Source organism: Pagrus major, chromosome 5 (assembly GCF_040436345.1).
Source record: "Pagrus major chromosome 5, Pma_NU_1.0".
Classification (NCBI taxonomy): Eukaryota; Metazoa; Chordata; class Actinopteri; order Spariformes; family Sparidae; genus Pagrus; species Pagrus major.
Genome location: NC_133219.1, coordinates 27662123 through 27678683, shown reverse-complemented (window position 1 = coordinate 27678683; position 16561 = coordinate 27662123). Strand labels below are relative to the sequence as shown.

At 40.9% G+C, this 16561-nt stretch overlaps 2 protein-coding genes across 2 annotated transcripts in view; one reads left to right on the top strand and one right to left on the bottom strand.

Moving 5' to 3' along the window:
* The window catches only part of pdss2 (prenyl (decaprenyl) diphosphate synthase, subunit 2), a 29305-nt gene extending 27038 nt beyond the window's left edge, over positions 1–2267 (bottom strand). The window contains exon 1 of the mRNA XM_073465407.1: positions 1797–2267. Coding sequence (XP_073321508.1) covers positions 1797–2044 — 248 coding nt within the window. The 5' untranslated portion in view covers positions 2045–2267. The remainder of the gene's footprint in view (positions 1–1796) is intronic.
* Positions 2268–7672: 5405 nt separating this feature from the next.
* sobpa (sine oculis binding protein homolog (Drosophila) a) overlaps positions 7673–16561 on the top strand; it is a 38124-nt gene continuing 29235 nt past the window's right edge. Inside the window, 1 exon segment of the mRNA XM_073467298.1 lies at positions 7673–7768. Coding sequence (XP_073323399.1) covers positions 7673–7768 — 96 coding nt within the window.

Genomic DNA, 16561 nt, shown 5'->3' with positions numbered 1-16561 from the left:
TAAAATTTCCACAATTCAGCACAAAAATGCTCTTGACATCTCCACAATTTCTCTCTAGTGACTCCACTCTTCTTGTTAGTATGTATGTTTTAGTCTGATAGATGCACTGTATATTACCCATTGAACTGTTAGCAATTTGATTTTGTTTCTGTCTAGATTTAGTTCATTGCTTCTTTCTTTCTGGGGGCTTTTTTCTAGTAAGACTGTTGCTGACTATCATAAGACATGTTGCTACTTTCATCATAGAAGACATTTTTGAGGTGCTTCTGTTGGATGCACATGCTGGTGATGTGGTTCACTCCTACAAATGGTTCTACACTATTTCAGTCACTGTTCATTATTTTGTTTAAGCTTTTGGCTTGAAATAAAGTCAGTCATTCCTTCCTTCCTTCCTTCATTCTTTCATTCTGTGATCCATCTTCTGACCGTGAACTGTTCAGAAAGTGATCAATCCGTAGCCAAGTGTGTATTTATGTAAAATCATTTCATAGTAACACATATGCCGGGTATTTTCCCTGATTAATAGGTCAAAAGCTGTTAAAACTGCCGTGCTATGTTCTAGTCCATGAACTCTGTCAGTTCATTAAACACAGATTCCACAGTAATAAGCCTCGAATCATTACTGTATAAGAAGCCTGCTTCACGTTCTGTCTCTACCTGCTAGTTTTTATTCATAACGTGTGGTCGATCTGCAGGCTGATATTACTAATAATGCTTAAAATGTGTTATTACTTTGTGAGCTCTTTGTGACACCATAGAACATGAATATACATCAGAAACATTAAAGTGCTGCATAAACAATAACTGGATCAGAACTAAATGCAAGAAAGTATCATTTTCCCCCTTGGTTCGGTACAAATGAACCAAACTGCTGATGTAAAAACACCCTTAAGTTCATTTACAAGAAAACTCCACAGGGCACTTTTAATAGCCTATACAGGATTGTAAATTTCTGTTTCCTCACATCCATGCGTCAAATGTTGAATGTTTATGTGAAGTGTTGACTGGAGCAAGGTGTCATTGGCACATCAGTATATGAAATGAAAATAAAAAAAAGCACCAGGAAGTGCTGCCTTTACACATGTTGCCCATTCAGTTGGGATAAAAACTGCTTCTAGTTTCCTGTTTAAAAGGAAAGACGGCAAAGGAAACGCATCTATCCAAATAAGTAATAGTGAGAGTGTACAAATCAAAGCAAAGTGAATGATAACATTTTATTAACTGTACAAAGATAGATGGTGATGCCGCTGTCCTTTTAAGATGGTTCTCACAACAACAATATGCACAATAAAGCATCTGGTAGCTATCTTAAGAGACACCAATCACTGACGATGCACGGTGCTCAACTGGAAAACAAAACTATTGATTGCAAACAATAGTTGTTTAGCCACATGCCTATGGATCAATGAAAGGGGATACTGTGGATGTATTTGCAGGTGGGGTCAAGTGTGTTTATGTTCGCGCGTGTCTTCAAATAAATATCAACAATGAAATGAGTGCTGCCAGATGACCTTCTGGGAATAAAACGGTGGCTTATCGCAACTGCAAAGTCTCATGAGTAAAATGATAGAAACAAACCAGTTATCTCTGAGTATTAATTGAACACAACATGAAAGGTTATAACTGTATTCAAACTGAGAGCCGGATGGTGGATTAAATTAATGCCAAAACAGTGATTTATATATTAACCTGAGTGAAAAACAAATCACTGTCTTTTGTTACTTTGACAGTTTCTGTCAGTATGGTTCGGTGTGGCGTTCACTCAGAAGACACAGGAAACATTTCAACAGTTTTACCTGGCAGTGTTGAGCAGAGGGTGCTGAGTCCCGACCAGTTTCCTGACGTGCATGGCAACATTACTGAGTTCATCACTGAGCAGGCACCGCAGGCTCATGAAGGAGGTGGGATATCCGACGATCTTCTCCGCATCGGAGACCACTTTATTCCAGTTCGAGGGTCCTGTGCTGGAGAACAGGCTCAGCGTCCTCTGTCCTCCGCTGGACAAAGCCCCACAGGACAGCCGCGACCACGTAGAAAGTAACATTTTGTCTGACAGTTATGTTTTTCTAGTTTGACACAGCTGCTTCAAGTGCCATTCAGGTACACGCCGCCATCTTTAAGTTTAAACACCAGATTCAACCGCTGACGTTGTGACACGTTCTTAAACTGTGCCACATTTGCATTACTTATAAAAACGTGTAATTTGCTATCCTAACAGAGCTAAAATACTGCCACTATGAGCTATGTTTCACAACACACGACCTGACACTGTGCGCCGCCATCTTGAAACAACGTAATACGTTACGTCGTAAAACGTAATGACAGCTGCTGTCAAATTCCGACACGCCCCGTTCTGAGGAGAGCACTTCCGACTGAACTCCGTTAGAAAATGAAGAGTTTTACCTTACCATACGTTTTTCTGGTAAATGTCCACACTGATAGAACATGTATACACTTTTAGTTTCCACTGCTTCAATTCGGCAGGCAAAGCATTTATAAAATGTCTCTTTAGCCTCGACTAAAACAAACTTTTCCAGTTGGCTCATACCTGCTGTCACTGTCAACCACTGTCATTAAAGATGTCAAGCGTGTCAACGATTATTCTGCCAAAAATCTCCTCAGCTGTGAAGAAATAAAAACAGTCACACAGGTGCCACGACAGTCCAATATCTAGTGCCTTCTTGAATCTTAAATCTAACATGAAGTTCAGTCAGATGGATATTATAGAATATTATACACATTTTAGAAAATGTGTTCATATTTTGTTATAAGTAATAATCTGGTAAACCAGTAAGGGTATAGTTTTGTTTGAATCTTTTTGAACCAATAAATGTGGCCATTATAGATGAACAGTTGATGGAGTGGACAAACCAATAAACTGACCATATTTTGGGGTTAAAATAAAGATAGATGCTTGAATTGTTACAAACCCTAGATAAAAATATAGGCCCACTACTCTGGAGATTAGCTACATTTTTAATTACCTCAAGATTGGATATCCAGGAGGGGGCTGATGGTAAAAAAAAGGTTAATACCAGTATCAGCGGTCTTAAACAGCATCCATGGTTCAGTAATGTGAGGGCTCATCTGCTTTTCATTTGTGGATATTATTATTATCACATTTGCAAAGCTGCTGAATGAGGGCAGCATCGACCTGTGATTTGGTGCATTAATAATGTCTGATCATTAGGAAACATTACTTTTGGTTTTTTCAGTTAGTGTAGAAGACCCCTTAATGTAGTGGTAATATTTTCCTGATATATTCTCTGTCTTTTCTTTGATAGATTAACATTTTGTCAAAGTTTTTGTCAAATAATGGTAAATTACAGGGACGGCTGCATGTTTCATATTAAGTCCTATTACTGTAAAACCAAGAACAGGCTTGGTGAGATTTACACCACTGTGGAAACAATTTTGTATAAGTTTTCTCTTGTCTCATCATGTGTTTCCATTATGGCAAAGCCATAAATCAAAGCCACAAATACAAAACAAATTTTTCTAGTTCATATAATACAACCCTTGTGACAATATGACAGCTCCACAGTATTGTAGGGAAATGCCCCTGCAGTGTTAGGTTTAACAATGCTCTCATTGAGTCCTACACCATCTGCTTATTACTGGACTGGAGAGAAAGTCAAGGACAGCTTACATAACATGGAGCTGCAGACTCTCTTACTGAATAGACTTAGAAAACAAACACAAACACTGTTTATTCATTTATTACATGCTAAAGGAAAATTGTTACCTAACTCGCCGTTGGTCCATCCACTCTCAGCATTAGACTGTCTTAACTGGAGACACAAACACTTTTTTTGTTTTTAGAAATATATGTTGAACCAGTTTATCTAGCACTACCTGAGTTATTTAGATTACACATGCTGTATTGCACTTCCAGCCAACATGTTAAAAAACAGTAATTTTCTGATTCCTCATCTCCTGCTTTTAGTGAATTAGCAGAAACTCTACAGTTATATGACACTACACCAAACTGCCGTAGCTGGAGGGACAGCCTGAAGAAGGAATCTTGGGATGCAGGTGAGCCGCTGGTTTGCAAGAGCAGCACTGTAACACATAAGTCATCTCACCCTGACCCTGCATCACGGTTCACAGCTCCTGTTCCCGCTGATTTTCCGGCTCAAATGGGTGTCACAATGCCATGCGCAGCATCCCCTGGCACTGTCACTGGCTTTCCACCTGCCAATTCATTGTAATTCCAGCAAAAGTCAGAGGACAGCATGTACCACACAAGTTGAAACAGGTAAATTCATGCCCGAAGCTAAAATCATTCATTGAAGGGATCTGGATCTGTTTTACATGCCCTAATGACCCTGTTTTAGCATTGACTGAGTGGTCCCTGTAAAATGGGAGTTCTTCAAAAGCAACAGCAAATTATTACATATCTGACTGCATGTGTACATACGTACATCAGAATCAGCTTCATCATTCAAGTCTATGTACACACATACAAGGAATTTGGCAGAGCAGAGGAACCACTAACTGCTGCTGGCTGTACTCTTTTCTGTAGCTTTCTATGGCTGTAACTACTTGCTGCTGTTAGCTAGTTAGCTCAATTAACCATGTAACTAGTGGCCCTTAGCTGACTCGAGTGTCCGCAGACAAGTAGCTCGGAGCAATAGGGGAGTCTTGGTGTCACACCACTGGAAACTGAACTGGGATCAGCAGCCTCTATCTTTGACATAACGCCAAAACTTATGTCATTTTAGTTAATTAAGTTAAGTTCATTTTTGAATGTTATAAACTTTCTTTCTGACATAGATATTACATATTGCACCCTTAAGATCACCAATAGCCAACGCCATGAGTACCAAAACAGCCATAAAAGTCCAATTGTAATGGATGAATGTGTGTACATGAGGTGGATGGATTATGTACATTATATGCCATTATACATTATGCGTATACATTTTGCACAGCAGAATCTATAGGTTTAATGTCATTGGAGAGTGCCATTGCCATGAGGTTCTTCACTTGGTCTGCAGTGGTGTTTGAGTGGGTCTTGCGTGTCAAGTGGCATCTATATGAACACCAGGGCCAAAGGTTTCCCAACAGAATATAGTATTGTAACAAGATGATTGACGTTAATCACTTCACCTGTCAGTGGTTTTAATGTTATAGCTGATCGGTGTCTGTACAGACTAGAAAAATACATGGCGTTATGTGCCTGAATGTATATGTATAGGTATTGTATGTGAACATGTGTATATTATAGAGCAGTGTCTTTCAATCCTGGTCCTGGTGGCCCAATGCCCTGCATGTTCTAGATGTTTCCCTGCCTCAACACACCTCATTCAAATGAATGGGTTGTTATCAGGCTTCAGCTGAGCTTGATGACAAGCTGAACATTTGAATCAGGTGTGTTGGAGCAGGGAAACATCTAAAACATTGAAGGCAGGGGGCCACCGGGACCAGGATCGAAAAATACTGTTACAGAGTGAAGTCCTGTTTCACTGCAGACATTTTGACTTGTGAAAGCAGGAAAAGCACAAGTGAAACTAATTTCATTAACAATGGCTCAGTTCCATTACGTGTCCCAGTAAGCCATGAAAGTGAAGGAGCATGCACAATACCAGGACCCTGGCACTGGCTCACCTACATGTAATGCAGTCGTTTTTTAATGTTATCATTTACACTTGTGCTTTCTCCTGACACGTCCACAGCTGGTCTGTAGCAAGCAGGCTGCGGTAAGAAATCCCCCTGTAGAAATGAATGAATAAAGACTATGTACTTTAATAATTAGTAGTATTTAATGGAATAATGGATAATAATAAAAGAATGGGTGATTGACTGTTACAGTAGGTCCATAATTCCAATTTCTCACCCTCATGTGGATGGAAGTCAGGTGAAGTTTTATAGACCACAAAACATTTCTGGAGCCTTAAAACAGTGTTGCAGCATTGTCCGAAACAACTGAAGTAGATGGGGACATGTTTTAAAAAACTTTTTTTTAAAAGTCTTGACCGACGTTATCCAAGGAGATCCCAAAGTGATTTGAAAAGATGTTTATTCCACCCCTTCCTGAGCCCAAATCTTCACTGTAACTGTTAAGCTATAAGCTCAAAGCATCATTCTGTCTGAAGTGGGTGCTCGGGCTTGACCGCCCATTGACATCTTTTTTTAAAATCAATTTGGGATCTCGTGCCCTAGATTTTGCTGGACAAGCTGTATGGAGAGATTTCGGATTTCTTTTTTATATTTTCAAACAAGTCCCCATCTCCTTCACTTGTTTAGGAGAATGCTGCAAAGCTGTTTTACTGTGAGGCTCCAAAAATGTTGTGTGTACAATAAAACTTTACCCGAATTTCCATCAACATGAGGGTGAGTATAATGACTGAATTTTAATTTTTAAGTGAACTTCTCCTTTAACTCAAGACTGAAAGGGAGATGTTGATGTTCAGGTCATAATTGATCAGTCCGGTAATGCTAATAATAACAATTATAACAATCTTAAATTCTGTTTGTATTTTATCTATTTGTTTGACTCGTTCTGGAGATGGCCACCTAAATATTTCGCCTGTATGTATGTAATTCTATATGTGACAGCAAACCATACCATTATTAATCCATTTCAGAATTGCTTTTCCCTCAAATTTTGATCCGAGGCGCCCAGTTCTTTTTTTGGAAAATGTGTAATGTCTTAGCTCTAAATGTGGCCAATGAGACCTTTGTTCCATCTTTGTCCTCAGTCTTCGTCTCCTCCAAGTTCAAGAATGACAAAACTGAGACACCTGTAGGCTTATTTGCGTCATGCACGTTTGGTACCTGAGGGAACAACCCGATGGAACAACCTGAGGGAGAAGACGCGACTCTCTGAAGACCAAATGGAAACTTTAGGCTTCAGTCATAACAACTCGACACACCTCAAATGTTTCCTTTGGCCTCCTCCAGACAGTGTTGAACCTTTTCTCTCTCTCTCGTTAAATTGAAGGATGTGTTTCTGGCTGCGCGCACATCTCATTCTCTCAACCAGTAAGAGCGTTTCAGAGAAACATCCATCGACCTACTGATGAGCCCTTGAGCAAGGCACTACACCTGCACAGCTGCTCTGATTAAGCAAAAATGTCTTTCTGCGCATCTGAACAGAGTGGAACTTCAAGTCTTGACTCGAGTTGCTGGTGTTAAATGACTGAAGCAGTGGAGTCTGTAACTGATAGAGAGACTAAATCTCATTATGAGCAGCACCAGCAGCTTGTAGACTCCCCTGAAGAACAATGTGGGACCGGATGAGTGTGTGGGCACCTGTTAGCTGCTCGCAGTCTATCACCATGAGGAAGCAGCGCTAAGTGGATGTGACTGCTCTGATTGCACTCCATGGGAAAGCGAGAAGAAATAGCCTACCTCTGATCACCAACGCGTCATATAATGTTTCAGCGGACGCCCCTCCCCCTGTCTCGTTTTTTCCCCTCACTCAACCTCTCCTTTGACTCACAGAGGCGGCTCACCACTGGTGCACGGACCGTGGAGGATACGGGCAGAAGATGGCTGACTTAGCCGGGCACCGCAAGCCCTCGGCGGCATCGCCAGCGTCACACGGGCCGCTGAAAAGCTGCAAGACACCCGCCGTCTGGCGACTGTAAACAGCTGCCGCTGCCTCTCTCACCCCCTCCTCTCCCTTCCTCACCGCCAATATTGACAGAAGTATCACAGAGAAAACATGGCAGAGATGGAAAAAGAGGGCAGACCTCCGGAAAATAAAAGAAGCCGAAAACCAGCTCACCCGGTGAAAAGGGAAATAAATGAAGAGATGAAGGTAAAGAAAGGGGTCTGTGCCCAGTTGCATGTGATTACGCGTGGAAACAGAGTGGTTGTGAGGAGCATGCATGTCTGTTGAAGCACTAACCAGGCGTCCTCAGTGAATATACCATACACTCAAGTGCAATTGGCTGCATGATAGTCAAACTTTGATTTATGATTTTTTACCCAAGTTCTATTGTCATGTATCCTCGCTGAGAGCCAGCCTCAGCAGCGCACCCTGCCAACATTACAGCCTTGCACAATGGATGCGGCACCCATTCACTGCTACTATTCTACTAGTAAGTTTTCAATCAATGAAGAATACGGGGTACGTTCCTGTCGCTTCATGTCATAATTTCGCCGTTTGTGTGCCCTGCCTTTCACGGCTTGCCCAGAGTTAATGGAAAATCCAGTGCGTCAGTGAAGGCGTCAACAGTGCCTCTACTATTACTATTAATACTGTTACTCCACGGCGCAACGGAAGGCAGCCAGTGTGCATAATTAGTATAAATCAATGGGGGAACACTCGCATATCCACGATGCTTTTGCGGGTTCATGTCGACTGCGTGGGTTTGCCTCTGACTCGAGATGTGCGTGTGTTTGTGTGTGTGTGTGTGAGAGCGTGTGTGAGCGTGCGTGTGTGTGTTTTGCCCAGCTGCCCAGAGGCGTGTGATCCAGATGTGCGTCTGTGAGCTTTACGCACTCGACAAGAGCACATTGTCTCCCGCGCTGGGCCCGCATGATCCTATCCCAATAATCAGCCACACGTTGTTTCTATTTTTTTTTTTTTTCACGGTGCACATTGTGATATTTGAGAGCCCTGAGCTCCGTGCGGTTCATTGTGGAGAAAGAAAGTGTTCCTGGCTGGTGTGTGTGTGTGTGTGTGTGTGTGTGTGTGTGTGTGTGTGTGTGTGAGAGAGAGAGAGGGAGGCTGTGTGTCCGCTTTGTCTTCATCTCCTCATTGTTTGTACACATTTGGCTGGAGACACATATGCAGGTGATCACATCGGGAATAACAGAGGATATTGTGATTTTTAGGCTGTCAGAGGAGGGTGCTGGCTTTGAGCGGGTCCTGAAACGTCCCTAGAATAAAAGCCTTTTTGTGTTCAGACCTGTCCAAAAAAAACAGCCGCGCTCTGTCACCGCGGCTTCTCTATTACTGTTAAAAAAAAAAAAAAAAAAATCATTTCATTGATGACTATCTGGATGCTTTGTTGGTGAGCTCAGCTGCCAAAGATGCATTTATTATCATCACAGAGCAGTGAGGAGCAGGAATATAGCGAGATAATGCAGCCTGTTTAAAGCAGTTTTTAGGAGTGTGATCTACAGTACACACATACATTAACTGTAGGTGTTTTCCTTAGTTGTAGCTACCTTGAACAGATGCAAACCCTGTCAGAGTTGTCCTTTCGTGTTACCTAACAATGCATTAGAGATCCAGAGAAAAAAACATAGAATTATAGCTGCTGGTTAATTGCATTTTTTTTCTTGATGAAATTAAAAAAAATATTTCTCATGGTGTTCAGTTTGTGAAGAAACAGTCAGCCCATGCAGCCTCCTGCTGTCTGGTCCTGCTGACAGAAGGGAGGGATGCAGGGTGGTGATGGTAAGGGGTGTCAGGCAGGGTCTCTCCGTGGAGAAATTTCCTTGTTTCTTATCAGGGGAGCACTTGAGGAGGTCTCAGTGGAGCATTCAGAGTGGAGGAAATATTTATGAGCAATAAAGTGTTTCCATATTTTAACACAATTCCAGGTTTTATTTGCTCATTTTTATCATTACAACAGAAAAACCTTCATTGCCATAAATCTATTTGGACTCATTCTGAGGAAAAAAAAAAAAATCAAATATCTCCTCTTGTAATTTATCAGATTGACTGGGTAATTATATGGTGCCAGTCATCAGTCAGAAATGATGTTTTATTTGCAGGTTTGCAAGTTGTTGGATGATAGATGCTGTGACACGGGTCATCCTTCAGGGTTCAGTGAATTGACATCTCTTCCAACATGTTTTGGAGAGCAGATGTGTCAGTTCAACATCTCATTTTAATGAGAGCGGCCTCATTTGTCATTTGAATTGTAACTGCAATCAGTCAAATTGTGGATCTGTGTTTTGAACCGACCAAATGAAAATGTCAGAAGCTTGTGATTTTATTTTATTTTTTTAAGAAAAAAAAACTATTGTCAATAGTGTTGTATTGTTGGTGCGTGGGGAAAAACAACACTCTCCCGCGACTTCTCCAGTTATCTCCATCAATACTGGGGGAAGCTACTGAATGGAGCAGCAGATGTGGTTAAGGTGTCAAAACACTTTCGAAGGCTAAACAAGTTCGATTGTAGCTCATTACGAAACCTTGAATTTCATCTCCTATTGCACGCACGCACACGCACACACACACACACACACACACACACACAAGCGACTGTCAACACATTTAATTTAGTAAAATAGCGATCCACAGAAAGAAACTAGAGGACTAGAAAATAGCTGCAGCCTCTCTTTAAAAACATTCATTGTTATTGTGACATAATGGGAGCTTTGATGTGATATAACATGAAGTCACCGCATGTTTATGAGAGTATTAAACCTCAATACAAATCAAACTGTAAACCCGGACCCAGCCGTATGACCTACAGAGTTGCAGTTAATTAACACCATATCATGGTTGCATGATAATAGCCTGCCCCTGAACAGTAAATCCAGTGAGTGATGTCGAATGAATTGATTATCCGTAGACAAATCGTTGATTCTTCGTCTCCAAGTGTTCAGAACAAATAGACCCTGTTTGTTCTCTTCCCTCATCTTCAATATTTCAGACCAAAGCTGGAGGAAAACACACACACACAGACACACAATGTGCCCTTGTGAGGGATCATACTCCTCTGAAACAGTCTGACAGTGTTTCCTTCATCTGGCTGCTTAATGTGTGCCACAGTAAAGTAAGCCATGGTGAGTAATCAAGCAGAAGGAGGAGTGGGCATGGAGGGGATATGAGAGGCTGGAGAGTGGGGTAAGAAACAGTGGAGAAAGGAATGTATACAGCACTGGGCTGGCTAAGCTGTAAAAACTGTAACCTGAGTGTCTCTGCTGGATCAGATATCAAGGAAAGTAGAGGGAAATGAAAGCAGAGGAGAGGGAGAGGCAGAGGAGGAAAGAGGGATCAGGGGAGTGGAAAAGTGGAGGAGAAGGAGGAGGCAAAGGGAAACTTGGCGTGTGGATTTGGGAATGTTATCACGGTGTACAGTGACCTGCTCTGGTTTCTACCCGCAAGGTATCCAATTCCCACCACCATCATTACCACAAGCCCGACTGGCCATGACTGGGTCTTACTGGAGGGAAACAAGAGGAAGTCTGTGGAGAAGCAGGAATTTAAATGTATTTTAATCATTATCCACTGCTGAATATATGGCAGAGAAGTGCCAGCTGGTGAATTGTGTCTTTACATCAGTAATTATCCTGTAAAGGCTCTTTAAATACAGTATCTTGTCTTTAACTGTGTTTCTAAAGTGGACAACGTGGGTATTTTTCTGCTGATGGTTTCTTGCAGATAAATACACGAAAAGATCATCATCAAATAAGATTTTCTAACCCATAGTGCACAGCAAAGACATCAGTAGAGGCAGCACGATTTAAAAGGTGACGATATAATCTTAACAGTACACAATAATCATAAAAGATCATACACACTGTTTGCACATTGAGATGCCTGTTTATAAGGTACACCAAGCAGGTGTCATCCAATATTGACATAATTCTTAAAATGTTAGAAACACCTTCCAACATATTTCAATTGAAAGAGACCAAAGTTGTCTCAAAATTGTTCTGACACAGTATCAACGAAATATAATGAGCTCCATTAAAGCAGGATTTATTACAATCCAGATGTATTGTATATGATAATTAAACTTCTATATGTTGGATTCAGTGGAATAAATCAGATTTCTTAACATGATACATAGTTGTGTACAGTTATGACAAAATGAAGAATGATTGGGTATTAATTGGCTCATTAATGTGATCAAAGGAAAAAAACAAATCATCAAGTATATTTAAAATGTAACAACCTACAGTCACACACGACATTTAAGGCCATCTTAAACCCATCTTGTAAACATGAACAGATAACAGGTACAACAAAATAAAAAAAAATATGTCAAAAAAATATGTATCATAATCCATCACTTATGCAGGGTTGCAGTGATTTTACATATAGTTGCGGTATAATGTTAAATTCTAAAACTTACAGTAACACCAGTACAGGTGAAGACACGTATTAAAGTTAGCAAACTGACTCAGTACTGTCAGTTACACAGCAATTCTTATCTAAAGTAAGCTAACATTAGTGTACACTGGTCATGCTAAGCTACTGATAATACCAGACCAAGTGAGGCTGTAGCAACAAAACCCCTGAGTCTATTGAACCGAGCAAGGGTGCGTTTATTACTTATGAATCCAACTCTTCATTTGTACGAAGAAGAGTGCGCCATTTAAAAAAAAATCAAAAGTGACAAGTCTCACTTTGAAAACAGGATTCGATTATGTCTTTGATCATTTCTTGGCTCTTTTCATTTTTTATTTGTTAGCAAGCAGTCAGTTCCTGCTATCATTATTTTTGTTCAGTCAATTTCTACCATTTCTACTGCTTTCTTCACAAAATCAGACTACACATGTAAAGCCTGCCGTGACCCCTGCAGGCTGCAATATTCATCACCACCCTTACCACAATACCAGTGGATGAACCAATACGGTGATGAAATTGCTATTCTGGGAGCCTTATCGTCTGTGGGGTTAAAGACATTTAAAGTTTATTCCAAGGTTGGTATCAGAGGGGAGAGCACAGTCTCACTGATATCTTGGGGGGGAAATGTGCTCAGTAAATTTCATGGATGAAATTCTAGTCTGATAATGGCATTAGAGGAAAGTTCATAGAGTGTCAACAATGGAAAGGGTCTTTACTCTTGGGAGCATGAATGCGCTGAGTAAACTTCACGGCAATCCGTCAGTTAGATGTGTATACTGTTTTGTGTACAAGTGGACTTACTGATCTGATGATGGTTCTATAGAAAACGTTTTTAAGTTTATATTAATTCTCTGGGTACCATGAATATCCACTACAAATTGTATAGCTCCTGCCTTTCGTTTTTGAAGGGTTACTCTGTCATGGACCAAAATATGGGTGAAGGTGTCATTTTGACTTGTTGGTGGTGGTAAACAAAAGGCCAGGGTTCAACAAAAATAATTGTGAAAGTTGTTCTCTGGGCCAGAGTTTTGCACAGACAGATGGACAGACCCATTGAAGTCACCATCCCATGGCCATGCATTTTAACAAAGGTTGCAGTTTTTGAACTTCTCTGACTTGATACATAATAAAAATCTCTTGGCAGCTTCAAACATAAACTGCAATTCATTTTGACCTCTGTTCTGTTCAACTCTCTTAGAAGACTTTGTGTTGAATAAAGCTGATAAAAAGAAATTTAGTCTGTTAAACCAGATGAAAAGGCTATACACCCAGTGTACCATATAGACATCTGTAGCTGCCTCTCTGTTCCTCCACAGCTCACCCAGAGCCAAAGTTGGTGCCGCTGCTTTGATGAGCCGCCAACTGGGATTAGATTCCACTCTTAATATTACTCCCACTTTCTCAAAGTAGTAGGGTGACACAGAGGACAGGATGGTAGGAAGGAAGGGAAGACAGAGCGATGCTGTGTTTTTGTCTACTGTGATGAGGTTATTTTACAGCTACATCCGCTGTACTCAGGAGTACTTGGGTTATACTCCAACTCATTTGGGTTCCATCTTCACAGCTTGACTAACTGCTACAGTGGTACTTGCCGATGTTTGAGTCTGTCAGAGCATTGTCACTTTTTGGTTAATAGTTAAGAATAGATGTGTTGGCCATGTATGCGACATACAGTGACTGTATTAGAAAACTTCTGGAGCATTATCTGCTTCTCTGTTTAGAGATCATTCATTTTGTTGACCTAATTAATTAGAATTATTTAAAGAATCTCTCCCAGAAACACCATTCTACACCTGTGGACTATTTCTTGTATCCAGTTCATATGATCCCCCATGTATGCATGCATTGAACTGCCTCCAAAGTTTAAATAGTTTAAAGTTTCTGTTGCTTAATGTGGTGCAAAATGCTATTAAGATGTGTTCGCTGGGTGTCACCATGGAAAAAACATGGTTGTGTATATAGCTGTCAGAACCTAACTTTAGCTCCGCTCAGGAAGTGGTACTAAATCTGACTTCCAGGAACCTTGAGGCAGAGCGAGCACTGCTGTCACATCTGCAAACTTGAGCTGTCCTCATTAACAGCCTTCACTGCTTTTACCACCATTTAAAAACCCCTGTGACAAAAAGGCTTAGATTATAAGTGTTTGGATTAGACTTTAATTACCGTGAATAATCACTGCGAATCCTTTCCTTGTTGAAGGCTGACACTGTCAGACATTAACCTTAAGTTCCAGATGTTAATGTTTGCGCATGATAGGCACTGAAATGATCCTGCAGATACAGGGTTCTCATCTCCACAAAAATGGTGCTTTGACTTCACCTATCATTGACCTGTACCGTGCAAAGGTGCGGAGCACTTTCATTGACCACGCTGCCACAGTGGTGTTTCATAACAGGCAGATCAATAACGCCTGTCATTCTTCATTAATAATGCCTTACCGGCATTAAGGCCGAGTCCCTCCACACTTATTCACAAATTCACTTCTGCAAAGAATAGCAGAAACTATATGCTTTGTTTGAACAAAGCAAAACTGATCCTTGAGCAGCGCTACTACTTCCAGATACAAATACAACACATCATGAATTTCTCTCCAAAATGCTTAGAAACAGAGTGAATATGCTGATGAAGCAGGAGAAAATCTGCCCCTGTCACTCCTATCGTGTGCCACACTGTCTCGAATATGCAAAGAGATACTTCTGCCTCAGTCTAAACAAGTGTGTGTGTGTGTGTGTGTGTGGGCTCATTCCCACTTGTATCTCTCTCACTATAATACCACTGTAAGCAATATCCAAACTGCTCTTTGTGTTGGTGTTCTGTTAATTGAATTTGTATCAAGTCGTTGATTCAGTGGACCAACCTGTTGTCTGCAGGCTCTGCGGGCTCCATACTGTGTCTGCATATAGGATGAGCCATTCCACACTTTTATTTCTTCCTTTTTTAAAGCTGTTGTATTTTATTGTGAGAATACTCCAGAATACATCAGACCCATCACGACTGAGACCTTGTAGTTGCACTTTATTTGCCCAAATTAAATTCTGGATTCAGATACAGTCACTTTTCCACCCACAGAAAATCACGAATCAATACTTCAGACCTGCCTCCAGCAGTGAGTGAACAATCTCCAGCCGGCCAAGTTCAAACTTTTTTCTCTCTCTCACTCTCTTTGTATAAAACACCACAGACTGAGATTCCCATGTCCATGTTATTAAAGCAGATCCTGGTGCTATATAAATAATGTGAAAGTATACAAATGCTCAATACATGGAGAAAAGCGAACAAGCCGTGTTTAGAAACCGTGCCTTCAAACAAGCCGTCACAACCTCCATAAGGTTGTGATGTCACAATTATCGAGTCATTGCCTCTCAGAAATGTCCCCAACACATCTGTAGTTGCAAAAGCACCAGCAGAGTTGATGTAGAAACACCGTGGGCAGTACCTCCTCAGGCCTGTGAGAGCTGACCAATCAGATTAGACTGGGCTTTTTGAGAGAGAGGCCTTAAAGAGACAGGCACTAAAATGGAGCGTTCCCAGGTTGAATAGAGGTGCTGCAGCAGTGTTCGAGAAAAATATTGTGTTTTTTTGAACATTGGAACATGCAAACATTTTCTAGTAGACACCCGAAATAAAAGTATGAATCTGAACCTTTAAAGTAAATACGGGTGCTAGCTATGCTGTATGTAAGTGTAAGATGGAAATATTTTAAAAGAGAAGGGGACATCAGGTCAGACCACAATCTGAATGTGCTTTTTGCACTTTTTCCATCAGAACATAGCAAAGCTTTCAAGACAACTTCAGATGCACGTACTCTTTGCAGATGTGTGTGTGTATATTTTGCTGTTAAATTTAGATCAGCTTACAGTCAAGAGTCAGATGTGCTGGGTGGTGCTGAGCCACTCCGACATGATCGCTCCGGCTCTGACATATCGACAGGAGCTGTTTGTAATTGACTTTTAACTGCTTGATGAAGTGACTGATGAGTGACGACTGCTGCCATCATGAGATAACGTACAGAGAAGTAGAAGTTGACCTTGCTATAAATGATTGGACTAACGTGTCAGTTTGATCTGGAGCAAGCCCACCATTGGCAACGAGTGGATCAACTCGGTAGCAGCGTACTGAACAGTACATCACTGCATGGCGAGTGGGTTTGTCCTTAGCAGGACGAGCCTGTAACATGATTATTCTAGCTGTCTAGCTTAGAAAAAAAAATGCGCTTGACTTCTTTATCATCATAAGAAATATTTTCACAAATGTATTCAGCAGCAGTATGTGGAAAACATTACTTAAGAACAAGGAGGACCAGTGTCTCCTGTAAGCTTATAGTTTAGTGACCTGTGACTAATATTTTATCACACAAACCAGATAATTACAGCTGATTCATCCTCAGTTGATGCTATAGTTTGTTTCCAGAAAGAACATTTTCATCTATGTTTCCGAGTCCAATGATAGCTGAACCATTTACCATAGTTTAGGGTTCAGTGAACAGACGCTTCACAGAATGTTCCAGCTGAGAGGTGTGTGGTGATAATGGCCTGTGTGCATTAGCAGGGTTATGTTTTTGTTTTGGGTACA